Genomic DNA, 26112 nt, shown 5'->3' on the forward strand with positions numbered 1-26112 from the left:
TCAAGTGAAAATGCACAACTTTGTTGAGTTTTGAGAGTTGACTTACAGGACAACGCTGGTGAGGGCCACAGAAAACAACTTTTTTAACACTTCGACTTAGTCTCCATGGAAACGGGGGGAAAAAGTCAACTTTTCTGACACGCTGCTACTGCGCATACGCAACTGGGCCGTGGTTAATAGTTCTTCTGCACATGCGTGACGAGATGGACAAGACAAAACAGTGGCAGCCTCCAGAGCATCACGACTCCCAGTCCTTGGTACGGTTAGGGTGGAGAGCCACCGCAACAACAATCCAACTTGGTCGTCTGGCCATACGAATGTCCGCGTACCTGCTATTGTTAATAGTGTATTGTTCTCTGTGTGCATGTGTGTGTGTGTGTGTGTGTGTGTGTGTGTGTGTGTGTGTGTGTGTGTGTGTGTGTGTGTGTGTGTGTGTGTGTGTGTGTGTGTGTGTGTGTGTGTGTGTGTGTGTGTGTGTGTGTGTGTGGTTTCATTACAAAAACCAACAACAGCACCCACTTGTGTCCATACCTAAAAACTACACCATTCACAGAGTCTCTGCTGTTCACATGGAAACGGGCATCGTTTTATAAATGTTGCTGTGTAAACACGAAACTCTTCTGAAACAAATTGATGCATTTTCACTGGAAACGTGGTCTTGGATTTGGGTTATATGAAGTTTGCGATAATCAGCCTGTCGGCTCATTCTTAGTTGGACATTACGTTAAGTTTTTCATATAATACGAAGTTAGTGTTAATGGCTTCTGGGATCTATAGAGACTTAAAATAATGTATTTAAGTCAAAATACCTGGTAAGTTTTCATATTCGGCTGCAACGGTCATAAAATATACACTACAAGGACACACACATATATGCTTTTATTAAAATCATTCAGTTCTGCTCTTCCAACTATAATTTATATCAAATAAAAGAGTAAAAATCATGCTGGGAAAAGGCACCATGCACCCTGAGACCAAGATTTGCCCTGCTGCTGTACACCCACCCCCTCCGATGCCCCCGGGGGAAGTGCAGCCCACAAAACAGCATTAAACCCATAAGGAGAAGAGTAATCGAGGGTAAGAAGTGCAGCGGAGGAAATATGGGATTCAAAGAAGGAAAAGAAAGGCGAGGGGAGCAGGAGTAGAAAGAAGTAAGGCTACCGGGAGGACAAAATGACAAATGAAAGAGAGGAAGCAGAGAAAGGAAAAGATGGAAAGAGGAAAAGAAAAAGTGTAGCGAGGGAGGGAGAAAGAGGGAGAACAAAGGAGGCAGTGTGTGGTGAACAGGGGATTGAGTCGCCATCTGAGACGAATAAAAACTGAAATAACAATAAAAGTCAGAAGGCGCTACCTCCCCTCCTCTTACACGGCCAGCTCTCCACGTGCACACACCAACGCTCACACACCAACGCTCACACACCAACGCTCACACACCAACGCTCACACACCAACGCTCACACACCGCCGCTCACACACCAACGCTCACACACCGCCGCTCACACACCGCCGCTCACACACCGCCGCTCACACACCGCCGCTCTGGGTCCTGCTTTGTTTTTGGTAAAGCACTTTGTGACAAATCTCCACCAAACGCTTTGGAAATAAACTGGAGGCGACATTGGTACTTAGAGTGAACGAACACACACTGACAAAACAAGTGTGGACGGACACACACGCACGCACGCACGCACGCACGCACGCACGCACGCACGCACGCACGCAGTTTGTTTGTATGTTTCCATTTGTGCAAGCGTGCAGAAAGGTTATCAGGATGTAGTAATGTAGGATGGAGGGAATGATGGAGTGAAGCAGGGAAAATGATAAAGAGATGATAAACAGGAAGAGGATGTGTCACACCAGCGGTGTTGGAGGTATTAGTGTTGCTAGTGTTTCCCTAAATTGCAGCCACATTTTCCCCAAAACACCTGCATTACTTTGTCACGGCTAGTTGTTACTGCTTTTTTTCCTTTGGCATTCTTTATAATATTATTAATATTTTAAAGGGTTTAAATGAGTCATTCAATCACATCAGAGTGGTGCTAGGGTGAAGAGGAGAAAACCAATACAATTCCCACAAAATGAAGAGGCAGCATAATATGGTAGTAGTCAGCACTTCCAACCGTCCAAAGCATGCGTTTAAGATCAACTGATGACTTTAAAATTGCTGGTTGATAATGATGACAGAAATAAAACTAAGAAAAGAGAACAATATGCTGGTGAACACTCCTGCCTCACAGTGATAAGATCTCCACTGAGGGTTGTTTATTTCTATGTGAATGAATGTCCACCAGTCTAAGCTGCCTTCCACCCAATGTGAGTTACGGTTGGCTGTACGCAGTATAGGTTTAGGAAAGAACTTCATGAACCAAAAGTTCAATGGGTTCACACACACACACACACACACACACACACACACACACACACACACACACACACACACACACACACACACACACACACACACACACACACACACACACACACACACACACACACACACACACACACACACACACACACACACGTCAATCAGACTGCTGATTGAAGAGACAATATTTCAATAAGTCAACACGCAAAAACTATTAAACTCATGCGTGCTTCATAGATTTCAGCATTTTTCCGATTCTGGCATAAAGATTCTGTGCTCTTTCTCCATCACACCTACAAACTGTTTGCCCCCCCCCCCTCGGACTACTAATAGCGATCAGAAACAGGCAAGCTTTTTGAAGTTCTGAGGGGAAAAAAAAAGAAAAAAAAAAAAGAAGGCATCAACTCCAGAGGTGTAAAGCCAGGCTCGCTCTTTGTGCCTTAACAGCCAATCATTAAAACTAATTAAACATTTCCTGGCAGTGGAAGTCTTCTTTTTTCTTTTTTTTTTTACCTATTGTATGTTTATGGGTGATACTCGGCATGATTTACATCAGTGTGCGCGCTGTACTGTTTACACCAAGTCGGTATTCCATTGACAGCTCAGCAGCCACTTCCCCTGCAATCCATAAAGCAGGGTGCAATTTTCTGGACAAAATCACAGAGTAAACGCTAACTGTGTGACTGGACTGCAGCCTGCATCTCACTTCTCACTTAAACTCAGAAGAACTCTATTAATCATGTTTCTCTCATAATTTTTCGGGACTGTAACAGATGAGAAACGACCAGATCTGAACTCTGAGGGTCCGCTGCAGTGTTGAGCTCTTCTGGCTCCATGAAGGCCCAAGGAGATGAAGCCAGTACTTCTATACTTATAGACATCTAGACTGAGGGGGGGAACACTGGGGGGGGGGGATAGGAATAAATTATATTGATGAGCTACATGCATGTTTTGCTGCACAGTATATCGGAATGCCAGATCCAGATTTCTGTGAGCAGAAACACAAAAGAGCGTGACATAAACGGAGCAGGCTGCTTCACTGTGTGTCTATATTTAACTGGTCCATTGTAGTGAAAAGTCTGTGTGCTCACACGTCCGTTGTGCATGTGCAAGTACTTAAATGACTGTAGTGTTGACGGCTGTGACTCCTCTGCGTTTTGCTTGACAGGGGCTTCTGCATTTGACCCATTTGACCGCCACCTAACCTGGTGTAAACAAAGCATCTCTTTAATGGTGAATATGTGACAGTGCAGTGACTCACAGCCTCTGATCCTCCATATAAACAGTGAAAGATTGAGCGCTGCCGCCAAGATGAAAACGCTCAGAGGAACCAAACCAATCAGACACATAGAGTTTTTTTCTATACTGTTTTGGCATCTTCTGCAATAAATGTATTCTTAATTTAGTTTGAGCTTTCACTGGAACACTTTTCATTGTCTGTTCAGAAATGAGGGCTGTCTTTGCTCAGGAAAGGTTTTTCCCAAACCCGGGTTTTCCTAACATGGGAAATTAGAAATGACAAACAAGAAAAGCATGATGTATTTGCACATTTTCTAATCACAAACAGCAAGGGAATTTGTGTTTCTTTGTTACGCCAATGCTCCTTGTCAGTAAAGTCCTATAACATCAGAAAGCCTGTTAGTGTTTGTAATTATCATGCGTTTGTGGGATGAGCATGAGAGAACCATGGTAAATGTACCAAATATTCTTTGCAAATGCCCAAAATTGTTTGTGCATACTTTATACGAGTTCAGAAAGCATGCCGACAATAAACATTTAGTGTGCGTCCAAAGCAGAGTATGCACAAATTAAGGACATGAGGTAGTATGTATGGCGTGCATACTAACCACAGACATTTCTTTTGTATATACTGTGGTTTCATGCATGCAAACATACAAACTTTGAAAATAATGACTGCAGTCAAATCTGCTGCTCAAGCAAGAAACATAAAATACGGCTAATAGTAAAAAAATTAATAAAATAATGCAACTGTAAAAGATGTTCAGTTCCATGATTATGATTGGTAAAATAGCACATATAAGTTTGGATTAAAACTGCTTTGGTGTTTGAAAGAATGGCAGAATGTAGATGCAGAAGAAAACAAAATGCGCAATTCAGTTATGGTAAAAGATGAAACGCACAGCATATAAAAGAGGTTAATATAAAGTTAGGCTGACACACAGATCTGCAGGAAATGTGTGCAAAACGTGCATCACGCCTGCATTAGTTGGGGTCAGATACAGTATATGTACAGATAAGAATGCACTGTGGTAAAACGCATTATATTTCTGCGCAGAGGCACCATGAATGATGGGAAAGCAGTGGTCAGTTTGATTCAGGACTCCGAATAAATGGATGGTGTTCCAGCCGGCTGCGAGCGCCGCTCACATCTTGAAATCATAAATTCACAATCCATTCTGGTCCTTCTCAAAAAGCTCAGACCGCTCCTCTGTGATGGATGCTGGTTCCAGTGCATGTCAGGAGCAGTTTTGGAGTTAAAAAAGGCCAATTTTCTGGTAGTAATCCAGCTTCTGTGTCTGAGAACATGGCCTCAGAAAGTAACTGGAAACACTACCCCTGCTGTGTTATCATAACCTGCAGCATTTCATTAATATGGGACTTGATACTAATTCATCCCAGAAGAGATTTACACCCCCATTGTGACAATTCTGTAAATTACAAGACAGTGTTTTGTTTGAATAAAAAATTAAATGAGTCAATTCCAACCAGCCCAAAGTGACACACTGAAGCTATAACTTTCCTTTTCTAGAGGCTGAAATAAACCTGCCATGGTGGAGCCACGTTTGAACCAGCCATGTATGGAGGGGCTTATTCATGCCTGGCTGCAATATTTTTCCTTCAGGGTGCTATTAAACTATTAAATTAGTCCGTGATTCATCTGGTTGGTTTGTTTTCACACACATGAATCCCTCTGAGCCAGATTGATGCACAGCCTCCCTCCCTGACAATCCTGTAAGTCGTCTATGTCACTTCCATGCTGGAGCCATTTTGAAGAAAAGGGAAGATGCTTCTGATTATTTCAATCCATAAAGTAATGGACAATATATTGACATTAGATTCTATTTTTCAAACAAAACTAATTCCAGTGTATTAAAGCACGTCTTCGACGTCTCCCTGCTGGAGCCCATCTCAGCCAAGAGAGTTAAAATGTTTCTGCAGAGTCTTGATTTTAAGTTCAAAAAGTTGAAAGAAGGGAATAAAACAACACTGGACTCAACATTGTTGGGGGGACAACCTAACAATGAACTCCTCATGGTGCAATATTATTCACCATCTATCCATTACGTCCACATCACTTGTGATTCTTCACTGATATCTTCAAGGGGCAAAACATTATTTGGAAGTACCAGCAGTCTCACTATTACCATCTACACCAGGGTTTTCCATCAGAACGTTTTCTGTGTTTTCCATCAGAAGGTTTCATTAAAATTGGCTTTATGTTGAGATTGCAGTCTCAGGTTTTGTGAAAATATTGACACCTTCATCCCTTACACTGCGGCATAACAAATACAAACTTTATACTTCAAATGGTAAGGTCATTATTGTACTACTTCACCGGTCCAACATATCCGTGTGTATTAAAACCCTACTCACTTAGTACTTTTTCCTCTGTTTAATTATTGTGACCACATTTTGTGCGACACTAAACGAGAAGAGAAAATACTTTTTCAATTACAAAGGGAATTCCTTTAGATTTCTGTATGAATACAGAATTATGGACGTCAGGAAATCTGATTGATTGTGACTGAAAAGCAAAGATGTTCCTTTCAACCAGAAATGAATGATTATACAATGATAAAGATTAATATTGATAAGAAAACTGATGATTGCTGTGATACTTCTATTGGCTGAAACAGAGTCTTATATTCTTTATATTCATATTTTCTAGTGTTATTCTCTGAGTCGTTGATTAGTGGCCTGGACGGAAACTCTAATATATTATACAATAACAGCATCACTGAGCAGTACACTGCAATACTTCTCAGAACTTGTATTGCTTTTAGTGAACAACGTGTAGTACATCGCCACCGTTTCCACATGAGCTCCACAATAAATATCGTACTTTTTCATGAGGACATTCAGCATCCAGTCACACAGACCAATCAAGTCTCATATGTGAGAGACATTCCACAATAAAACTCCACATTTGAACCAGGAAATGTTTGCCGACTTCATTGATAGATATGATAGTTATGTCAGCCTTCACCTCATCCTGTATCCAGCTGCTGCTCGCTAAATGCAAAACAGTTTGAGGTTCACAGCAGCTTCATCACATCAGGAATGTCATCGAGCTCTTCTAATTTGAAAACGCCCTTCGTCTAGTTTGTTTTGCACCAGAGGAACTGTCATAACCACATGCAAAGCATTCTGGGTGACATACTAACATTTTTCCAGCATTTGGCAGCTTTGGACTTGGAGCTCTTCCTAGATTGTGGGTGATTGTACTTGTTTTTAAAAGTCTTTTTTTTAATCACCTTAAACAAAGAAATACAAATAAAAAACTGGAAACTTTTCCAGACTTCAGACTAAATGAAAAAGCTGCAGATGCTAGCAGGGCTGCTGCGTTTAGAAATCCATCAAACAGCGAGAGTCCGACACCACGAGGGTGAGAGGTTTGAGTCCCTATGGAGCCACACATTCTTCAAACTGTATGATAAAAACCTTCTCCAACTGGCTCGCATTACGCACACTAAATTTAGGCTTCCAAGTTTACATGCAGACAAAAAGAGAAGAAGAAAAAAATTTAAAAAAAGGAGACACAAACTCGCCAACAGCTACAGAATGAGTGACGCAGTTTTAACAAGCCAACAGACGTTATCAGTGTTTGGAGTGAGGAGGTGGTGGAGGTGGTGGAGGTGGAGCGTCTGGGTGACTCAGTTCAAAGGTTGACGTCTGATGGACAACAACACACACACACACACACACACACACACACACACACACACACACACACACACACACACACACACACACACACACACACACACACACACACACACACACACACACACACACACACACACACACACACACCACTTCAGCTGTGTGTCTGCAGACAGTGAAGGAGGTGAGAGTGGAGGGAGGAGTGGGAGCTGACAGAATGTGTGTTGAACATGTGTGTGTGTGATTCAGGAACAGACTGAGGGTGGAAACTACAAAAGTAATTGATTACCTCAGATGATAAATGACGGTAAATAAACCAGCTGTATAAAGAAACTCAGAATTTTCCTTAAAAACACATAAGATACACCCTTAACTTGTTATTTTACAGTCTGATTTTTAGTGCTTGTGATCACTAGTGTATGCTTTTTTTTATAGTTTATATACTACAGATGTATTGTGTTTTTTACAGAATATGAGTACTTACATTGTGTATTTTCTCACACCAAGCACTGATATGAGAACATAAATATTTTAAAGCAATTTGAGGAAATATATATATATATATATATATAAATATATATATAAATAAAACAATATATTTTTAAAGGCAGGCAGACGGACACAAGAACTACAATGGAGGCTTTGTTTGTCTAAAGTTGTCTAAAGTAAGGAAATCCATTTCTTTTACAGAAACAAGACTTTCTACAAAGACGTCCACGTCCCTCATTGTTTCCATTGGAGCCCGAATTTGACCCAAGTTTTGCTGAAATTCTCTGACAGAAATCACGACTGCAGAGGTCTGGCTCACCTGTATCAATCAAATATATTCATTTGTACATTTTGTCATATGTAAAAATCATAAAGGTGTTTTATCCCTGAAAAAAGTCAAGTAATGCTGCTTAGATTAGACAAAGTTTGATGTGAACAAAGGCTTAATTCATTCATTCTGCGGGAAATCATGTCAATCAAGTGAACTTCTATTAATGTATTTGTGTGCAACGGAAAGTGTGGAAAGAGTCACGCAGCACATAAAGCAGTGATAATGAACTGACCCATTGGTTCCAGGATGAACTGGTCTTGAGTGATGGCCAGAGGAGGCTGCACACCTATGGTCATCTTGAAGGACTGGACAACAGTGGTGGCCTTTAACTTCACCTGTGGTGGGCAGGATGGTGTGAAACACAACAACAACTAAGAGAAAATTAATTCAACTGCAGGATCATGGAGCTTCAGCCACCTTGGGTACTGATTGCTCATTTGATCTCAGTGATGTCCACCACTGACTCGTGATTAAAGAAATCACATGAGCTCACCTGTACAGTCACCGAGGGCACAGGTAGACCGTTCATGTCCTGGATCAGAGCTTGCTGTAGACAGACAGAGTTTCAAAGGGGGAAAAGTCTCTATTTGTGTAGCACTCATTTGAAGATGAATGAATGAATGGTGTTTGTTTACCGACGGGCTGTCCATACTGGAAGACACACTGACTGTAACACACAGGTCCTCCTCAGCGTCCGCTTTGGGCAGGATGTCTAGAAGAAGATGTCACAAATGTACGCATGTAATTGTATATGTGGAGAATATCTCTTTCCTCCAGCGCTCTCCTACCCTGAGTCCTGGTGGCCTCTCGGATGAACTTCTGCAGTCTCTTCATCTCGGAGTCCACCTGCTCGTAGTCGGCCTCCCTGGCATCCACCTTGGGAGTTGTGAAGAAGGAGGGATCTGTGCCCATGTAGGAGCACAGGAGGTGACCATCAGAACTCAGACTGACCACCACTCCCTTCAGCTCCCTGAGGAGAGCAAAGAAAGAGACGAGAGCAAGACTTAATGACATCCAAATCCCTGTTTACCATCTGTTACGATCCAGTGATAATTAATAATTCTGTAATTTAGTATGAAGGCCTTAGTACACATGACAGACTTTTAAAAAAAAAAAAGTGAAGTACGTGCAAAATACTTTATATAAAAAATATTAATATATAGGAAAACTAATTTGTGGCAAATGTTTAATTTTAGTTTAACATACAATCATCAACACTTTATCCTGAAATAAACTTAATTCACCAAGTGAGGAAAAGTCATAATCTCTTCTTCTCCCTTTGAGAAACAGAATATTTTATAAGTTAGACAAAGAAAAAAAAAAACAGCTCCACTAAATTTGGAAATGACTAAAATTTAAGATATTTTTTAGTGCTTGAGAAAGTTGTGAACATGCAGTAAATCAACAATGAGCAATGAACAAGCTCAGCGTTGGTAGTATTTCTGCTTACAATGATTGGTTCATGACGGCAGCTTGAAAAGTGAAATCTTTGTTAAATAAAACTGTAATTTCCTAAGTTGCATAACATTTGCATTGTGTGTGAAAGTGGTCATGGCAATGAATTAAACAATTCCATTAATGAAAACACACAAATACACACACCGATTGTACTTTTCTCATTAACTGAATCTCAGTTTGTAAAATTTATGATAAAGATTATAAGAGGAACAACAAAAGTCGAGTGATGCAACAATGTGTTTTCACTTGATATTTGTGTGTGTGAGAGTGTTAACTCCTTGCAGATGTATGATTTCTGTTCCAGTGGGGCAGAAACACACTCACACACACACACGAGGGGGTTGAGTGTGCAGAGCGGCAGCAACCAGCTCCACACCTGCACAGGAGGGTGTCTGAGGAGGCATAAAACCTTCACTTTAACTGCTGCGGAAACACACACACACGCACACACACGCACACACACACACACACGCGCGCACACACACACACACACACACACAAGCAAATAAATTTGCTTTCATAGAGACTCGACCAGCGAGTAGAAACACACACATTCATAAAAACTCACATTCTCCAAAACACACAGTGGCTCCACCTCGACCTGAGAACCAGCTGCCTCCACTAGTGACCCAAACTGTTGATTAAGCTTATTAATCCATGGACAGAAGTTAATCTATGAACGTCTGTGACCACATGGCATCATGGTTCATAATCGTTCCTTTCTGAAAAGCTAAAATATGCCAATATTTAAAATAATAAATAAAAGTACATATAGAAGTGTACTTTAGGAGGTGGTCTCCACAATGGTCCTGGTTGGATGTCCATCTGATGTGCTCATAAATAAAGTTTTTCAGTGGTTTCTATGTACAAAGAAGCAGATACAGCAAATTTGACCAGGCTGAAAAACTCTTGTTTTTCTTTCACCTGAAAAGCTGTTAACGGTTTATGACAGGGGGGGGGGGGCATTCCCAGTCCCCAAGGACCAGCAATGCCCACCCCTAGTTTATGACCATGTCCGCTCGTAGCGTCACGACAGATTCTCACCTCTGTTTTTCTGCTGGACACCAAGGCGTTGATACTATGATCTCTCTCAGCATCCCGATTAGATTTCAATGCACTTTAACATTTTGTTTGCAGGATATGGGGGTGTTTATAATCGTTTCATTGAAGCGAAGCATAGACACATTCAGCTCGAGCTTTAAGAAAATGAACCTGTTCAGCACCACGGCTGCTGCTATCGGTGTTAGCCACAATCAGGCTAACTTGCTATTGTTTACCCAGAGACACTGTGATCGCACACAACACAACTCCTCTCGACAACGACCTCAGAACCTTTTCTTTCACATTAATTGGTTTAAAGGGAAAACCTTCTGGAATTCAATGGAATATGTTGAGCCTGAAAAAGGTGCTAAATTTTGACCGTTGTGAGCGTTTTAAAAGTGGTCAACGAGTCTCGATTAGAACATTACAACATCCTTTTCTTTTAATTAATTTTGTATTAAACTAACTGTGGATCAGTGCAGCTCTGTGGTTGGTGTTCTGGAGCGATCTGCTCACATGACTGGGTGGAGGAGTGAAACAATAGAAGACAAGGTGGCGGGAATCAGCAATCACATCAGAGAAAGGAGACGTTTGAATATGTTCTTGTTGGTGTGGTTTGGTTCATTAACTGGTTATCTTTGAATGACTGAGATCACTTTCAGAAATTCTAACTTGACACAGTGAATAAACTGCGTTCACTCACTATCATTAGTAATGTTTTCCTGATGGATCATATCCATGTAATGTCTTGGTCAACCATCCACGCTGATATTTTTGTCTTTAAGGTTAACTATTGAGAAATCTTTATCAAATTGACTTGATATATAAGTACCACTTCTGTGAACACTGAGTGAAATAAATAAATAAATAAATAAATGAGTCTGGTTAACTAACATACTATATGCATGTCAAATTCTTATTTTAAGCAAGTTTGTTTTGTTTTTCCAGACTGGATCCATATTTGGACTTGTAGAAACCACAAGTTTTTAATAGCCGTTGAGAAATAGCCTGATCATTTGATCTAAGGTTGACAGAATCAAGCCATAAAATTCAATAGTGCTTTCAAAAACCAAAACAAGAACTATGAAAGCACTGCTGTAAATTACAGATAGCAAACTGCTGGAGCGAACGACTGTTTGGTTTGTGTGTGTGTGTGTGTGTGTGTGTGTGTGTGTGTGTGTCCCACGCAGCGACCCTCCGACACACTGAGCAGCCCGATGGCTATCAAAAGCTTTAAAACAACACAGCCTCAAACAAACCAAACAGCAACCCAGACACACACTATCTCCTGCATCTAGTACACACATGCATACACACACATGCATACACACACATGCATACACACACACCAGAAACCACATCATGTTTCAGCCGGGTTTGGCGTTGTAATTGTATAAAATTGCAGTTTGATTGGCTGCAGCTTTTCCGTCCTCTCTCTGCTCTGATTGGCCTGCTGGTAGATATTGTCAGCTAATTTTCTGTTCAGTGTCACAGGCTGGATTTCACAAGCTGATAAATCCGATGTAATACCTGCGGTGTGTCTCCACGTACAGTATATTCACTCTGACATACTGCACAGGCCTGGACTGGGTATGCTGCAGCTCTGCAGAAAACACCGTCATGTCCACTCATCCACACGTTAAATCAGTTTCCTTCCTCTTTGAGGCTCATGAACACCTCATTACTACCTGAAACTAAACTGCCCATCATCGGATTTCATGTTATATGGGTAGTTGTACTCACGGGAAGTTGGCAACACAAACAGCCACAGGTACAAAGGAAAGCTGGGCCGCCCACTTCAGAGTCACGTCCTGGTACACCAGCAGCATGTTGGTGTGGTTTCCCAGCAGGAGGTTGGTGGTGCCATCCGTCACTAAATGAGATGACAGGGGATTATTTTACAACACGTATTCTACTGCAATGTTTTCATGCAGATAGACTAGTAGTGAGCACACTGATTCAAATGCATGCAGTCTTACTTGAGCATAAAGTTCTTTGTTATATTATAGAGAATGCAGAAGAATTCTGCCCCTTTTTGGTCATTTGTCCCAACGATCTGACTTTTCATGATTCACCCTGATGTACCTTGGTTAGAAACTCAAATTTAAGGGTTCTTTTCCAATTTTCAGTTTTAGAACGCAGTGGTGCACGTTCACAAATCCAACAGCAGTGGAGCACAGAAATAACAGATTCCTGTGGTGGGTGGCACTGCACTTTAAGATGAGTGCAACTCAGACTCTCCTGTAAAGACAATTTTCTTTCGATTTCCCGTCTGGCTTGTATCGTGAGATTTTGTCTTTGGTATCTTTTATTTTGAGACACGGTCAGCTTTTACAGGTGCATAAACAACACTTTCGCTCGTGAGTCGTACGGAGAAACATTAACTATAAATACCACTTTTGTTTGACACACAAATGTCCAGTGGATCCCACCAATGGTGCAGCTACCACCTAGAGAGATCTGAGGTGACGGCCACACACCAGACAAACACGCCTCACTCACACAGGAGAATATCCAGGTTATAATATAGTAACGGCGGTCAGCTGGGTGGTACAGTGCAGGGGTTAAAATGACAGGCTGTGTGTTGGTGCCACATCAAAGCAAATGCACACCTTATGTCTCTGCTCAAGCCTTATAATTACATCACATAATTATGAAAAACAAACAAAACATTTAATCTACGTTCTGGCTTTTCCTGGCTTCTATTCTTTCACCATGCAGTCATCTTATTGTCTGCTTCTTCATTTATTTTTTCCCTTCATTCATCTTCTTGACTTTTCCTTTTTTCAGATCTCTTTCTGTCCGTTAAAAGGTTGTTTTTCTTTCAGCTGATTTGAAAATGTTCCATTTAATATTTTCCTTGTTCTGATCCCTCAAATGTACCATCCAACCACAAATTCAGTTATCTGTAGAGTTGTTGTGAATCTCCACGTTTTCAGATGCTGGAAATAAATTTCTATTTGGCCGTTTCTTGAACAGGGTTTGCTTCAGTAAGTCATTGGAACATGACTAGTTTTTACAGCGGCTGCTCTTCCAACTAGGGTCCGTGAACAGCACGACGTTTCAAGTGAAAACGCACCGTTTTTGTGGGTTCGCTTCTAAAACTAAACTAAACTAAAACTACCAAGTTGGATTGTTATTACAGTGACTGTCAAAATAAAACTACCAAGTTGGATTGTTATTACGGTGACTGTCAAACTAAAACTACCAAGTTGGATTGTTATTACGGTGACTGTCAAAATAAAACTACCAAGTTGGATTGTTGTTACAGTGACTGTCAAAATAAAACTACCAAATCCCAGGAGAATATGGACACTCTGGGGGCAACTACTGTTGTTATTGTCCACCTACTTGTGCATGAGTATAAGAACTATTTACTACAACTGTGTGCAGTGGCAGTGTTTCAGAAAAGTCATATTTTTAAAAAGTTCCACCTTTGAACCGTTCTTAAAAAAAAATTTTTCCAGTGGTTCCAACTAATTTTATCACGTAAACAGACACCTAAAGCACAACGAAAGTTTTACATTGTCAAGTTGTTGTGTAAAGGGCGCCGAGGATTCAAACCCAGGTGCCCAACACTCAATGTCAGGAGTTCAGACTTTGGGAGAGGTGTGACCCAGCTGGGGCGGTGGAGCGGTGGAGCGGTGGAGCGGTGGGGCGGTGGAGCGGTGGCCCGTCTCCCTGATAAAAGGAGGGTGGTTTGATCCTCAATCTAACCCTGTCAAAGTCACCGAAGAAAACAGTTGTGGCCATTGGATTGTGTGTTTGCATGAGCCTTACAGTGTCAAGACTGCTAAAGCAGTGATAATGTCCTGGATAAGTGAAGTCCATTTAAGATGCAACCCAATGCGCCGCTGGTGAAAACAATAGAGAATGATGAAACTGTAAAATCTTTTCTTAAAATGGTGGTATGAGAAAGTACATCTTCACACTCGGTCTTCTGGTTTTTTCACAGTTTCAGAGCACACACCCTCCGTTTGTTGAGCGTGGCAGCGAGCTCTGTTTAGCCCTTCACGTCAAACTCTCCTATACAGTGTTAAGATGATGTGACCATGATGGTCAGGGGGGTTGACTCGCATAGTTTTCAGATGCAAATCATCAAGTAATCATGACGCAATATGAACTGATTTGTCAACATGTTTCTAGAAGAGAGAATTACAACCTGATTCCATGGAAAGTAATTTAGCATCTCTCTTCTGGTTTGCATGCAAAGGCTGAACTTTGGCTGGAGCGTTTTGGATGAGTAGTCAAGCCAATAAGGTTATATGAAAAAAGACTGTGGAGGGAAGAGAGAGACAGACGGAGGTAGACTGGGAGGGTGAGGGCTTTGGTCCAGTACATGCAGCTGCTGAGGCTGGAGGCCAGAAGGAAAAGATTAGGAAACACTCAAGCAATCACTGTTGTCTATCCACCACCCCGCCACACTCTTAAATACGAAAGCTCTATCAAAATCACTTAAATCGCCTCTCCCAGTAAAAACAGCGAGCGCTGAACAGGGGATGGCAGCTCCAGCAGTCACAGTGTCACTGAAAGTCGACCTGGGAACAATAAAGTGGAGTGTGGACCGGGTTTACTGTTGAGAATGAAGCTCGCAGCAGCAGTCTGCTCCTGGGAGCCATCAGCTTCCAGCCATGTGGAAATTCTTATGCGGTTTTGATTGTTGACAGGAATCATGTCCTAATAAAAGCTCCTTTTGTTGCGCTGGCACATCATGTATTGAATTTATAGACAATTTCCAAGAGCAATTTAAATAATCTAAATAATGTTTGGAACAGATAGTGAAAGGCCACTTTGAAAGCAGAGATATTTTAATTCTGAAATTGAAAACAGATATCAAGAGAAAGCTCTTGCACTACCTCCATAAATCCTCCCCTCTGGACTTTTCTATGTACTTCTTCTTGCTTTCATTTGCATCCCTTTTTTTATCTTCTTTTTCCATCTGTCAGTCGACTCTAAATCAAGTATATGAGTCTAAAGAAAAATGGCTCTCCAGTACATTGTTCTGTGAAGTGAACCAGACAGAAACACTTATGCTGCTGCGAAGGACATTCTCAGAAAGGTTGTTTATTGCTCAAAGGTTACACAAACCTTAACTTATGCATTTAATCACACTTGTTGAGGTCCAGCCTCGTTGTGTAACTCAGTGTTGTTTGTGGTGATGAGAAGCAGGTCGGTTGAAATAATATCAAAGCAAACCAGCCTCCCTTCATTTTTACAAAACTATCAAAAAATACATTATTAAACTTTTTTTGGGAATGAAAAGTAAAACAAGTTTTGAGAAAAAGAGATTGTATACTTGTATCAACAAAGCAAGATTCATCAGTTGAACTAGATGAAAAAAGATTTTACAGAAATCATGCTGGTTTTTCTATGATTGAAATTATATTTATTGCAGAGAGAGGGCACATCTAAAGCACATACCAGTGTAAAAACACTAATGTTTCTTTAATATTTACTTGCTTTGTACTGTTGGTGTCCATAGCCTCACCGGCCACTTCCTTCCTTCCCTAACCTGATGTGACGTCTCTGTACTCGGACTATTGAGTAATAGGACTGGATATGTGTTAGTGTGGGGGCTGAGAGTGGTTCGTTTTCTCACCCCAGATAAAATGTCCTTTCAACAACAGCTGCTCAACCACCTCATTCATATTGTATTTCCCCGCCTTTCTTGTCTATCAGAAGCCAAGACAGCCTGAAGTGTTCAAAGCTGGAGCTCATTACAGGTGTGGAGCTGCTCTGCCATGAATTCCAGGCTCATCTGGGACTACCTACAGTAATATCTTAATTTTCACTATACCTCATACTTACAAAAATGAAAGCATTGCTATAATTTACTTTGAGTTCACTGTATCCACTGTACCATACGCTTTTCCCCAAGCTCGGGTACCAACAAAATCTGTTGTTTCCCATATTTATTGATGTTTTGCTGTGGTAGTTCTGGCACAGGATTAATATGTTGGATCAAGAGACTCACTGCTGGAAATCCAATCATCTACCCTGTGGTTGCACTGTTTCAGACGAGGGTAAACCCTCCCAGTCTGTCTGTCAGGATGGAGGCTAATAGATAACAGGTTGGCCCAAACGAGGCTCCAACAGGGCCAAACCACCAAGCACATAGGAAACATTCCAAAGAAAACATTGATTTCTTCAACAAATCTCTTAAGAGTAGTGGACACAACACAACACCCGAGCTGAGATACTGATGCTGCTGCCATGAAAGACAGCTAACTAGCAGTAGCTTCAGAAAACTATAGAGATGCTTTTGGATATTTCACTTTATTTTGCACCCAAAGTTTTCATTAACATTGGCTTTATGTTGAGATTGCAGTTATTTTTGGTCGTAACCGTTTGGATTTGTGAAAATACAGACATCTTCATCAAGTATACTACGTGCAACACCAAAGCTTTAAAAGCTTTAGGATTCAAATTTAAAGGTTATTATGGCTCTATTTTACCAGTCTGGCACACTGAAGATGAAATTGTGCTCCTAAACTAAAGAGTCTGACACTCCCATTGTTAACAGGTAACAGTAAAAGTCCCCCTGAAACATTTGGAGACGTGGCTCGGTTGGTAGCGTGGTCGTGCCTCAGGCCAAATGTTGCAGGTTCGTTTCCGCATGTTCCTGTGTCCACATGTCAAAGTGTCCATGAGCAAGACACTGAACCCCAAATTGCCCAGAAATGGAAGGACTGAGCAAGGATACTATCTGCTCTAATAACGGAGGCACAGTGTGTGGCCTCTTACTTGCACTTCCAGTGGTTTCAGTGGTTTGGAGGGTGTGGCAGAGGAAGGGCAACCGACCACGTATCTAAAAAAAAAAAAACTTTTTACAAAATATGTCTGCTTTTAATGAGGCTGTGATTGATAACATCACAATGTGAGAACGACTTGACAGAATGGAACAAGTTGCTGGAAGTCATGATGGAAATACTACCTGAATCTGCAGCTTTCCTCGGATTTACTCAGTTTTATAGAGTCTCGGCTCATTGTTTTCCTTTCCAGGCAGCAATTTTACGGTATTTTTAACCACTCGCAGGGTCACATTTTGGGTGCAGTAGACAGGAGGGGTTGTTTTTTTTAGATTTTTTGAAAAGAAAAAAAGAAAAATCTAGAATAAACCAGAACCAGCATTCTACCAGCTCATTACCACACAGAAGCCTAACCTGGCTGGTGAACCTAACAAAACACTAAAGAGACATACTTTTCTAAACTGGACAGTTTATCCTCTAAAAGAAATGTCCTTTTGACAACAATAATATGCCTGTAACACATCTGCATTCACCACACTATCCATTCATCTTGTGTTACACGTTTATGCATTGCACACTGTTCGGGTTTGTTTTAATGTAAGTACCACAGTAACTCCATTTATTCCAACATGTCCTGCCAAAAGTAGCTTCCTGAGGAGTCAGTCAGGTGGCAGTGAGCCGCATCGCACAAACTACTTTGTTTTCATGTATTTTATTAACTTATTTCCAGAAGTCTGCTTGTGACAGGTGCAACGATGCATAATAAATGTATTCGCTTCAAGCTAAACCCGTCAGCATTGTGCTAGTACTGCCATGACAGAATAAGAAACTTCTTTCAATGACCGTACTTACGTCTTTTTATGACAAGGTTTTATTTCCTCAATTATCTCTGGTGGCTCCAGATTAACTGCCAAATGTAAAGGCTAAAACCTGGTGATTAACATGCCCAGTTACATAAAAAGTTATGGTCTCTGTGAACAGCGATGGTTTGGCAAAAAACCGCTGCTGCTGCACGACATGTGCACAACCTGTGTACAACCATTTTATTTCCTCTTTATAATGCTAAATCAGCACATTCAGATTCTCTCTGTCTAGGAGGTCTCTGTTCAATCATCGTCCCATATGCAACCTAATTAAAGGATGTACACCAAGATAAAAGCTCATTCCACATACAGTATTTCTAAGGCCTATAAGGATGAGTTTGTTTGCTAAGAATCACCAACATTCCCACGTTTTACAAAGTTGTCAGGTTAAAAAGTCAATCAACTTGCCTCAAAAGTAATTTAGGCCATTCTAGGAATATCCAATGACAACCCTCCCATCGTTGATGGAACAGAAAAAAAGCAGTGCAATAATCTGCTTCACTTTTATATCAATCTCTGCTTCAAATACTGCAATCTTATCAATGCAGAGGAAATGTTTCATATCTAAAAGGTATCCCAAATGTCTCTTTTGAGTCAGCAGTTCTGTATTTTCAAGATCCAAAGTATACCTTGAGCTTCAGGGTTCACGTGGAAAAGGAATGCAATGGTGCAGCAGAAATAATCAGTCAAGATTAATGTAAGAACTGAAAAAGTAGTAGACGTTGGCTGTTGGCTCAAAGCCCAGTGTCTTGGTTTACCTGAGGAGTAGGGCAGGAAGCAGCTGGGATTGAACTCCAGCTTCTTCATGAAGCGGATCTGCCCGTTGTCACGGAAACAGTAGAGGTTCCTCTCACCCAAGACAAAGATGGAGGCAGAGGAATGTGAGAAGGAGGGCACAGAGAGGTCCAGGGCCTGTTCTCCCAGAACGAAGGTCCAGTCGGGCTGGAGAAGAACACAAAGGTTACAGGACACCAGCTATAATGACCAAAACTAAGTGATGCAAACTGTATGTGACCTGAAGACCCTTTAACAAAGTCACTATTCCCACTGTGACGAGGCAGAAACAGACAATCATGTTTGAGCTTTACAAACTTGGACACATGGTTTGTGTGTGTTGGCCTCTCCTTTATATATCTGGAACCTTTCATTGTTTACAATTGAAAAGCTTAAAATAAATCCTATTGATTTCTTTGCTTGCAATTAGGATGAGAACTCACCGTCAGCCTCTTGCCTCCGGTCTTGGAAGGTAAGTCAGGATCCTGCCGACTCTCTGCCTCTGTAGCGACAGCCAGGGTCTCATACCTGAGAGTCCGAGAGATACAGAACCATTAATAGAAACCACACAAATGTCCAGAGTGTATATGGATAAGTTAAAAACCCTGTGTGCTTCCTACTGTTTTACATGTTGGAATTTGCTGACATGAACAGATCAGATCTACTTACTAAAGTCAGATCGGTGCGTTCAGTTAACCTCCAGTGTGATTTAAGCAGTGAAATGACTCAAGGGTCATTTTCCAAGACATTCAGGGAATCCGTGGTACGCTCCTTGTATTTGTTTCCTCTCAGATCTTACTATTATCACGAGTTTAAAACACTTTTTTCCTTTATTAAAGCTTATTGTGGACATGCGTGTAGAGATCTCATGAAGTAGAAAAACATGGTTTTACAGTGTTTTTCTGTATTTAGATTCCCATGTTACAGCAATCAGCTTACAACTCATTGTCCCTTTTCCCATTCTACACAAAGATTACATTTCAAACCGTCGGCAATAGATCATTTATTTTAGTTTATGTTCTAAGTGAAAAATCAAAAAGAACAAACAACTAGAACTACTCATCCAGATGAGTAATTCTAAACCAGTTTACCCTTTTTAGTATCCGGAGAGGCAACTGTTTTTTGTAGATCTATGGCAGCTTGCAATTTCAAAGTCATGCAACCGTCACATATTTTACACACCTCCATCAATATACATGATTTTCAGCAAACGAAACTCTTCTACACTTATTCAACAGGTTTTAAGTATTAAAGTAGGCGACACTGAGGACAGACAAAACCCCTAATTCTTTAGTTCTACGTCGAATCAGAAAGTCACACCCGACTCCTGTGGAGGGCCGTAGTGAAATATCTTTTTCATGGACGTTTTGCACTCCAACATTCTTTTCTCATCAAGAGTTCCCATCAGATATTCACCAGTGATTCTAAAAACTCAAATCAGACATTCACCTTTGATCAGCTTCCCAAAATCTTAACAACATCAGTTATTTTACCCGGGAATTCAGCCTGCGAGGTGAAAATTAATGTTCTCATCAACGCTATTTCTATAGTTGAAATCAAGCTGAATGCTGTGCTAGACGTTTTAACTTAAAACCAACCCAACTCTCACAGACCTTTACAGCTTCTGTCAGGTCAGTCAACAAACCGCTGACTTACCTTTCCAAGGAGCTGCGGTCTATCAATTTTGATCAGTGAGCTGTTGGCAACTGGCTGAGGATAAAGTGGCCAGACTGATCTGAGGTCAGTTGATTTTGGCATCTGCACCATCAGCTGTTTTGCCTGAAGAAGCTGGCAGAGGAAGCAGCTCGGCGAGAATCTCACCTTTTTCTTTAACACCTGGATGAACATGGGGCTCTGCACTGGACCACAGAACAAACACTAAATAACTGCAGGTCTCTCTGCTCCATGTTCTTACTCCTTGGAAGACAAAGCTGCTGTTAATCACGTCAGACAGATCTGACCCTAATCCAACGAGTTCACCGCTTCGTGAGCATTGCTGATTCCTGCCATTCACGTTTTTAACTTTAAATTTGGGTGTTCTACCACCTGCTCTCATCTACCTATCACCTACTTTGAGCGACTCTCTCTTGTAGTTTGTGCGTTCTCCTCTCTTCTCGGAGAAATTACCGTTTCAGCGAACCAACCTGTCTGTGTTGTCGTGGCGAGAGCTACGCTGACGTTATAGCCAAGATAGTCGATTGAGTGCTAAAAGATCCTTATTTATACTCAATCGTATCATGTTTTACACATGTGCAACATACCAACACGAAACATTTTGAGCAATTAGAATATAATACAGGGATTCTCAGTATTGTGGTGGTTTGCAGCTCAGGGGCCTTTACATGACCCCCCAGTGGGTTTTCTCCAGGTACTCCAGTTTCCTCCAACACTCCAAACATGTGGGTTGAATTGGTGACTCTAGACTGCATGTGAAGGTGAGAGGTAGTCTTCCTTTTTGTGTTTGCTCTGGTCTGTCCATGGTGTACCATGCATTGTGGGATAAAAAATAAATAAATAAATAAATAAATAATAATAATAATAATAATAATAATAATAATAATAATAATAATCACGCAAAAGTTCTTTATAAGAACAGTTGCTTCATTCTCTTTATTATAAATGTTATTTTCTATTGATGTTATTGTCATGGTGAATAGAACTTTAGATTTGGATGGTAATCCTTCATAACACTTTGTATAAAATATTAAAGGAAATGCTCTAAACTTGTACTGCTTATTGTAATGGAGCGCAAGATTTATAGTTTTGAACTCATCCGTACAGTAGCAGTGCCCGCTGAGCCTCTGTGAGAAACAGTGGGTGGACTAATGAGCTTTATGGATGACTGCCAGTAAAGAAACCTCTTCATCACACCGTGACCATTTCCTGAGGAAGAAAATGGACTGAAAAATATATTTAACATGTCAGGGGCTTTAAGCTTTTTGAGGAACACTCAATGGATCCACAGGCAGCCTCCTGCACGATTGAAAGTTTGAATTCAACCTAATAATACTAAACCAACACTATGAAATAACTGTATTCTTTCACTCTGTTTTGATATTTCAATTTCACCCTTCACTTATATGTTGTACTAATGGTGGAATATGAGTAGCATGAATGAATTAAAACTGCAAGGGTGGATGTCAGACTCTGTGCGTTTACTTCAATCCATCAGAATCTGGTTAGATGTTGACTTAAGTATTTTGAAGGAACGCAGAAATCACACAAAGCCCTCTGTATATAGGAGAAATTGAAAAACCACAGTCAGGGGATATTTCACCTGCATTCTCAACATCAAGCAAGACGGAGGGAAACACACAGGCACAAAGTATGGGATTTTTTGCCAATTAAAACACTTCCTGTGTGTGTGTGTGTGTGTGTGTGTGTGTGTGTGTGTGTGTGTGTGTGTGTGTGTGTGTGTGTGTGTGTGTGTGTGTGTGTGTGCGTGCGTGCGTGCGTGCTTTTAGGACACCGACTGACGTTAAGGATACAATCATCTAATTTTTAAGAGAGAGGATCTTTCTACAAAAACTCAGCAAACAAATGTGCTCATTTACCTCAAACATCTTACAAGCGTCTGCATGTCCCTGAACACCCCCACCTCAAACCCCCCACACACTTTCTCAGTGTCATGGATAAACACAAACTAAAATCCGAAACTTGATACCACACACACACACACACACACACACACACACACACACACACACACACACACACACACACACACACACACACACACACACACACACACACACACACACACACACACACACACACACACACACTAAATCAAGCGCTCATTCATCACAGCGGGAGAAGGTACAGCAGGCTAAATAAACTGAGTGAGGTAGAACAATTTGACCAGTCATATGATATTAAATGTGTAACAGCCAGTGAAGTCCTGACCCTGTCACCCGATATGCAATATGCATAACAGTCTGCAAAGCCATAACACACCAGCGCCAGGTTATATAAAAGGGTAAAGTGATCCTTTACAAGTGTGCTTCTAAATATCTAAAGGTCTTCACGTTTAAAAAGGTAAATACTGAGAGATTTTTTTTCCAAGCAACAAAAGCAAAACCAATGTCATGTTACAACCCTATTCTGTTGAAACATGAAGATGAAACCACCCTGCACTAAAAAGTAAAGTAAAGCAGCTGTCCTTTCTTTTCTTTTTTTTTTTAATTACTTCACATCCCACCTGAAGGACAATGACATTTTTGTTTGAATAGTTTTAAGGCCCTGAACCAAATGACATGCGGAGCTCCCCAGGGTTCCATCACAGGCCCGCTGCTGTTTAACGTGTACATGCTTCCATTAACTCAATGCTATCATAACTGTGTGAATGACAAACAAATATACTTTAGTCTTTAGAAAGTTATCTGTCAACCTACACTGAATTACAGCAATGAGCTTCGACACTGAAAAAAACTGTCACAGCAAAAACCGTCATCCTTTTAGTCATACTTGTTGCTGGACATCTGGGCTCGGGGGCCTTTTTGTGTGGAGCTGGCATGGAGCTCCTTCTGTGGGTGCGTGGGTTTTCTCTGGGAACGCTTTTACCCACAGTCCAAAAACATGCATTTTGAGGTTAAACATTAATTACCCAGAATAAAAAATAATTTTGGCTCATCATATATAATTTAAACCAGATACATTACACTGACTGCACACTGCAGAGGAAACTTGTTGCTATTAGTAATGCCGTGTTGTTATTTTATAAAGGCCCTTTGTGTCTGGTGGGCTGTAATTTACTGCAGTATTTGAACCGCAGGGCTGTGTCCAGAGAGAGAAGTGAAGTCAGTGTTTCCACAGTGATATCTAGTCTGGAGAGTCTCTTGATACTAGAGGGGGGCACATAGATAACAAACAGCTGGGAGAGAAGACTACACACAGGCCTGAGCATACACCCACACCGTCTGTCAGACTTCTAAGAGATATGCGTCAGCCAGAGGGAAATGGGTTGTGTGCGTGTGCTTACATTAAAGTGAGGTACTTTCCGAGCACACAATGTGCACACAGAAGAGTGTGTGTCTTCAGACACGTGCTTGTAAGATGGTCTAACTGATCATCAGCAGCTGATTCTTTATGACATCAGATAATCGATTACCTTCCTTACAGTTCAGGCTTCTACATTTCTGGGCGTGAAATTAACTTTTTTTTTCTTTTACAATTAGCAATGATTAAAATTTTAAGCTGAAGCTATTTGCATCAGATCCTTAGATTTATAGTCTTACAGTTGAAAAGAGCAGTTTCCTACATCTTAGTGAATAGAGTCATTATTTTAAGGAACTGAATCGGTTTGTGTTTAAGTTGTTGGATATAAAAAAATAGAGCGTAGGGAATGAAGTCGTACTTGTAGCTCTCCAGCTGGCGTGCAGAGGACACTGTGAGGAACGTGTCTGTCCTGGGATTGTAGACCAGAGGGCCTGGCAGCAGAAATCCAGGGAGGAACCTTCCAAAGGAGTAGCTGTCCTGCTCGAAGAACATCAGCATCCCGTCCATAGACTGGATACACAAGGAGTGGTGACCTGAGGAAAATCCAGGAAATTATAGTCAATCAGATCTGTCAACCATTCAAGATGTGGAATTTAAGATAAAAGTATCAGACTTCTCATTTCTGTTTGTTGTGCTTCGTGACTTTTGAGCATTTAGTGTCTATTTGTCTTCCCAATGCACTGTTAAAAATACAATTTAAATAAAGGGTTCAAGTCGACATATTATGTTATTTAATAAGAAAACATAATCTTCACTTTGTCTCGCACTTTTATCAAAACCAAGCAGCTTTTAACTTGTGGCTCTTGAAGCCATATTTTCTTCTGATTGGCCAGCGTCCAGGGAGCCTTCCTTTGAACTGCATGGATCTACCAACAAGCACCAACGAGTGCTGGTAATTTAACACCAGCCTCTTCATTTTGAGTGAGGCTGCAAAGCTTGGAAGCACATCTGTAAGCGTAGAATACAATCTGTGCTGAGCTGACATCAGTTTGTCCAAACTGAGGGAATCTTGTAATCTGAGCTACATTTAAAGCCTCAATTTCTCATCAAGACTGTAAAATAAGCTCACAGTTGGAATGGCACACAATCAGATTAGTCATATTAACACGGAATGAATTTTGATTTCATTCATTTGTAAGTTGTCAAAGGTAGCAATCAATCAATCGTTCATAGTCCAGATTAAGAAAAATGGAGAATAAAGTTGACTGTATCTTGGCAATTCAAACTGAGCATTGTGATGCAATCCCCCCCCCCCCCCCCCCCCCCCCCGAGTAAGTTTCTACCCAGACAATTACAGTCCTTTCATGCAGCGATTGGTGGGTGTGTGAGACGCTGTAAAAGTAGCAGTGAGGAGACTTTCCTAAATTCTCCTCTATCACCTGTCAAGTTTAACACCATGAATGAATCACTTTGAGCAGGTCACTACTGTAGGGGCTCCATTATCAACCTTTTACAGGTGCAGTCAGTGATGATCAGGTTAAAGTTCTGTTATGTGATTGGAACAGATCCACCTTTGCTTTCAGAGGAGGTCAGCTGATGGAGCCAACATGGTTCATCTGATGTTTACTGAGGGATTCTTAAAACGCTTTGCAGACAAAGGGCCCTTTTTGAAGACGTCTGGGCGAGAGGATTAGGAGGAATAAAAGCATTAGTGCTTGGAAGACATTTTCGGGGGTTAAATGTTCTGTTTTATGACAGTTCTCAGTCTGATACTTGTGAAACCTCACATTTAAACTCAAGCACCAACAATTCTGAATGACTTCTGTTTAATGTCAGCCACAATGTCATGTTGTGCTGCGAGGTGCATTTCTGCCTCTGGCTGAGTCTGATATCTCCATTAAAACACACACACACACACACACACACACACACACACACACACACACACACACACACACACACACACACACACACACACACACACACACACACACACACACACACACACACACACACACACACACACACACACACACACACACACACCTGGCTCAGAGTAGGAGTGTGTACTAGAACGATGTGTGTTTATTAGAAAACGTCCAATGTAGGATATAGTAAGCGCTGACGCACAAAACACACAGAAAGGCACATGGTCATAAAGCAGTGGGGTTGTGTGACCAGAGAACTATAATTAGG

At 41.1% G+C, this 26112-nt stretch overlaps 1 protein-coding gene across 2 annotated transcripts in view; it reads right to left on the reverse strand.

Moving 5' to 3' along the window:
- The window catches only part of bbs9 (Bardet-Biedl syndrome 9), a 165174-nt gene that overhangs the window by 125544 nt on the left and 13518 nt on the right, over positions 1–26112 (reverse strand). For both annotated transcript variants that reach the window (XM_080471039.1, XM_080471038.1), the window contains exons 6-13: positions 24335–24509; positions 19422–19506; positions 18963–19146; positions 12336–12465; positions 8882–9063; positions 8729–8805; positions 8587–8640; positions 8326–8428 (exon numbers count right to left, since the gene is read on the reverse strand). In XM_080471039.1, the coding sequence (XP_080327165.1) occupies positions 8326–8428; positions 8587–8640; positions 8729–8805; positions 8882–9063; positions 12336–12465; positions 18963–19146; positions 19422–19506; positions 24335–24509 (990 nt within the window). The remainder of the gene's footprint in view (positions 1–8325; positions 8429–8586; positions 8641–8728; positions 8806–8881; positions 9064–12335; positions 12466–18962; positions 19147–19421; positions 19507–24334; positions 24510–26112) is intronic.

The sequence above is a fragment of the Lipophrys pholis genome (genome assembly GCF_963383615.2).
Source record: "Lipophrys pholis genome assembly, chromosome: 9".
In the NCBI taxonomy this organism is placed as follows: Eukaryota; Metazoa; Chordata; class Actinopteri; order Blenniiformes; family Blenniidae; genus Lipophrys; species Lipophrys pholis.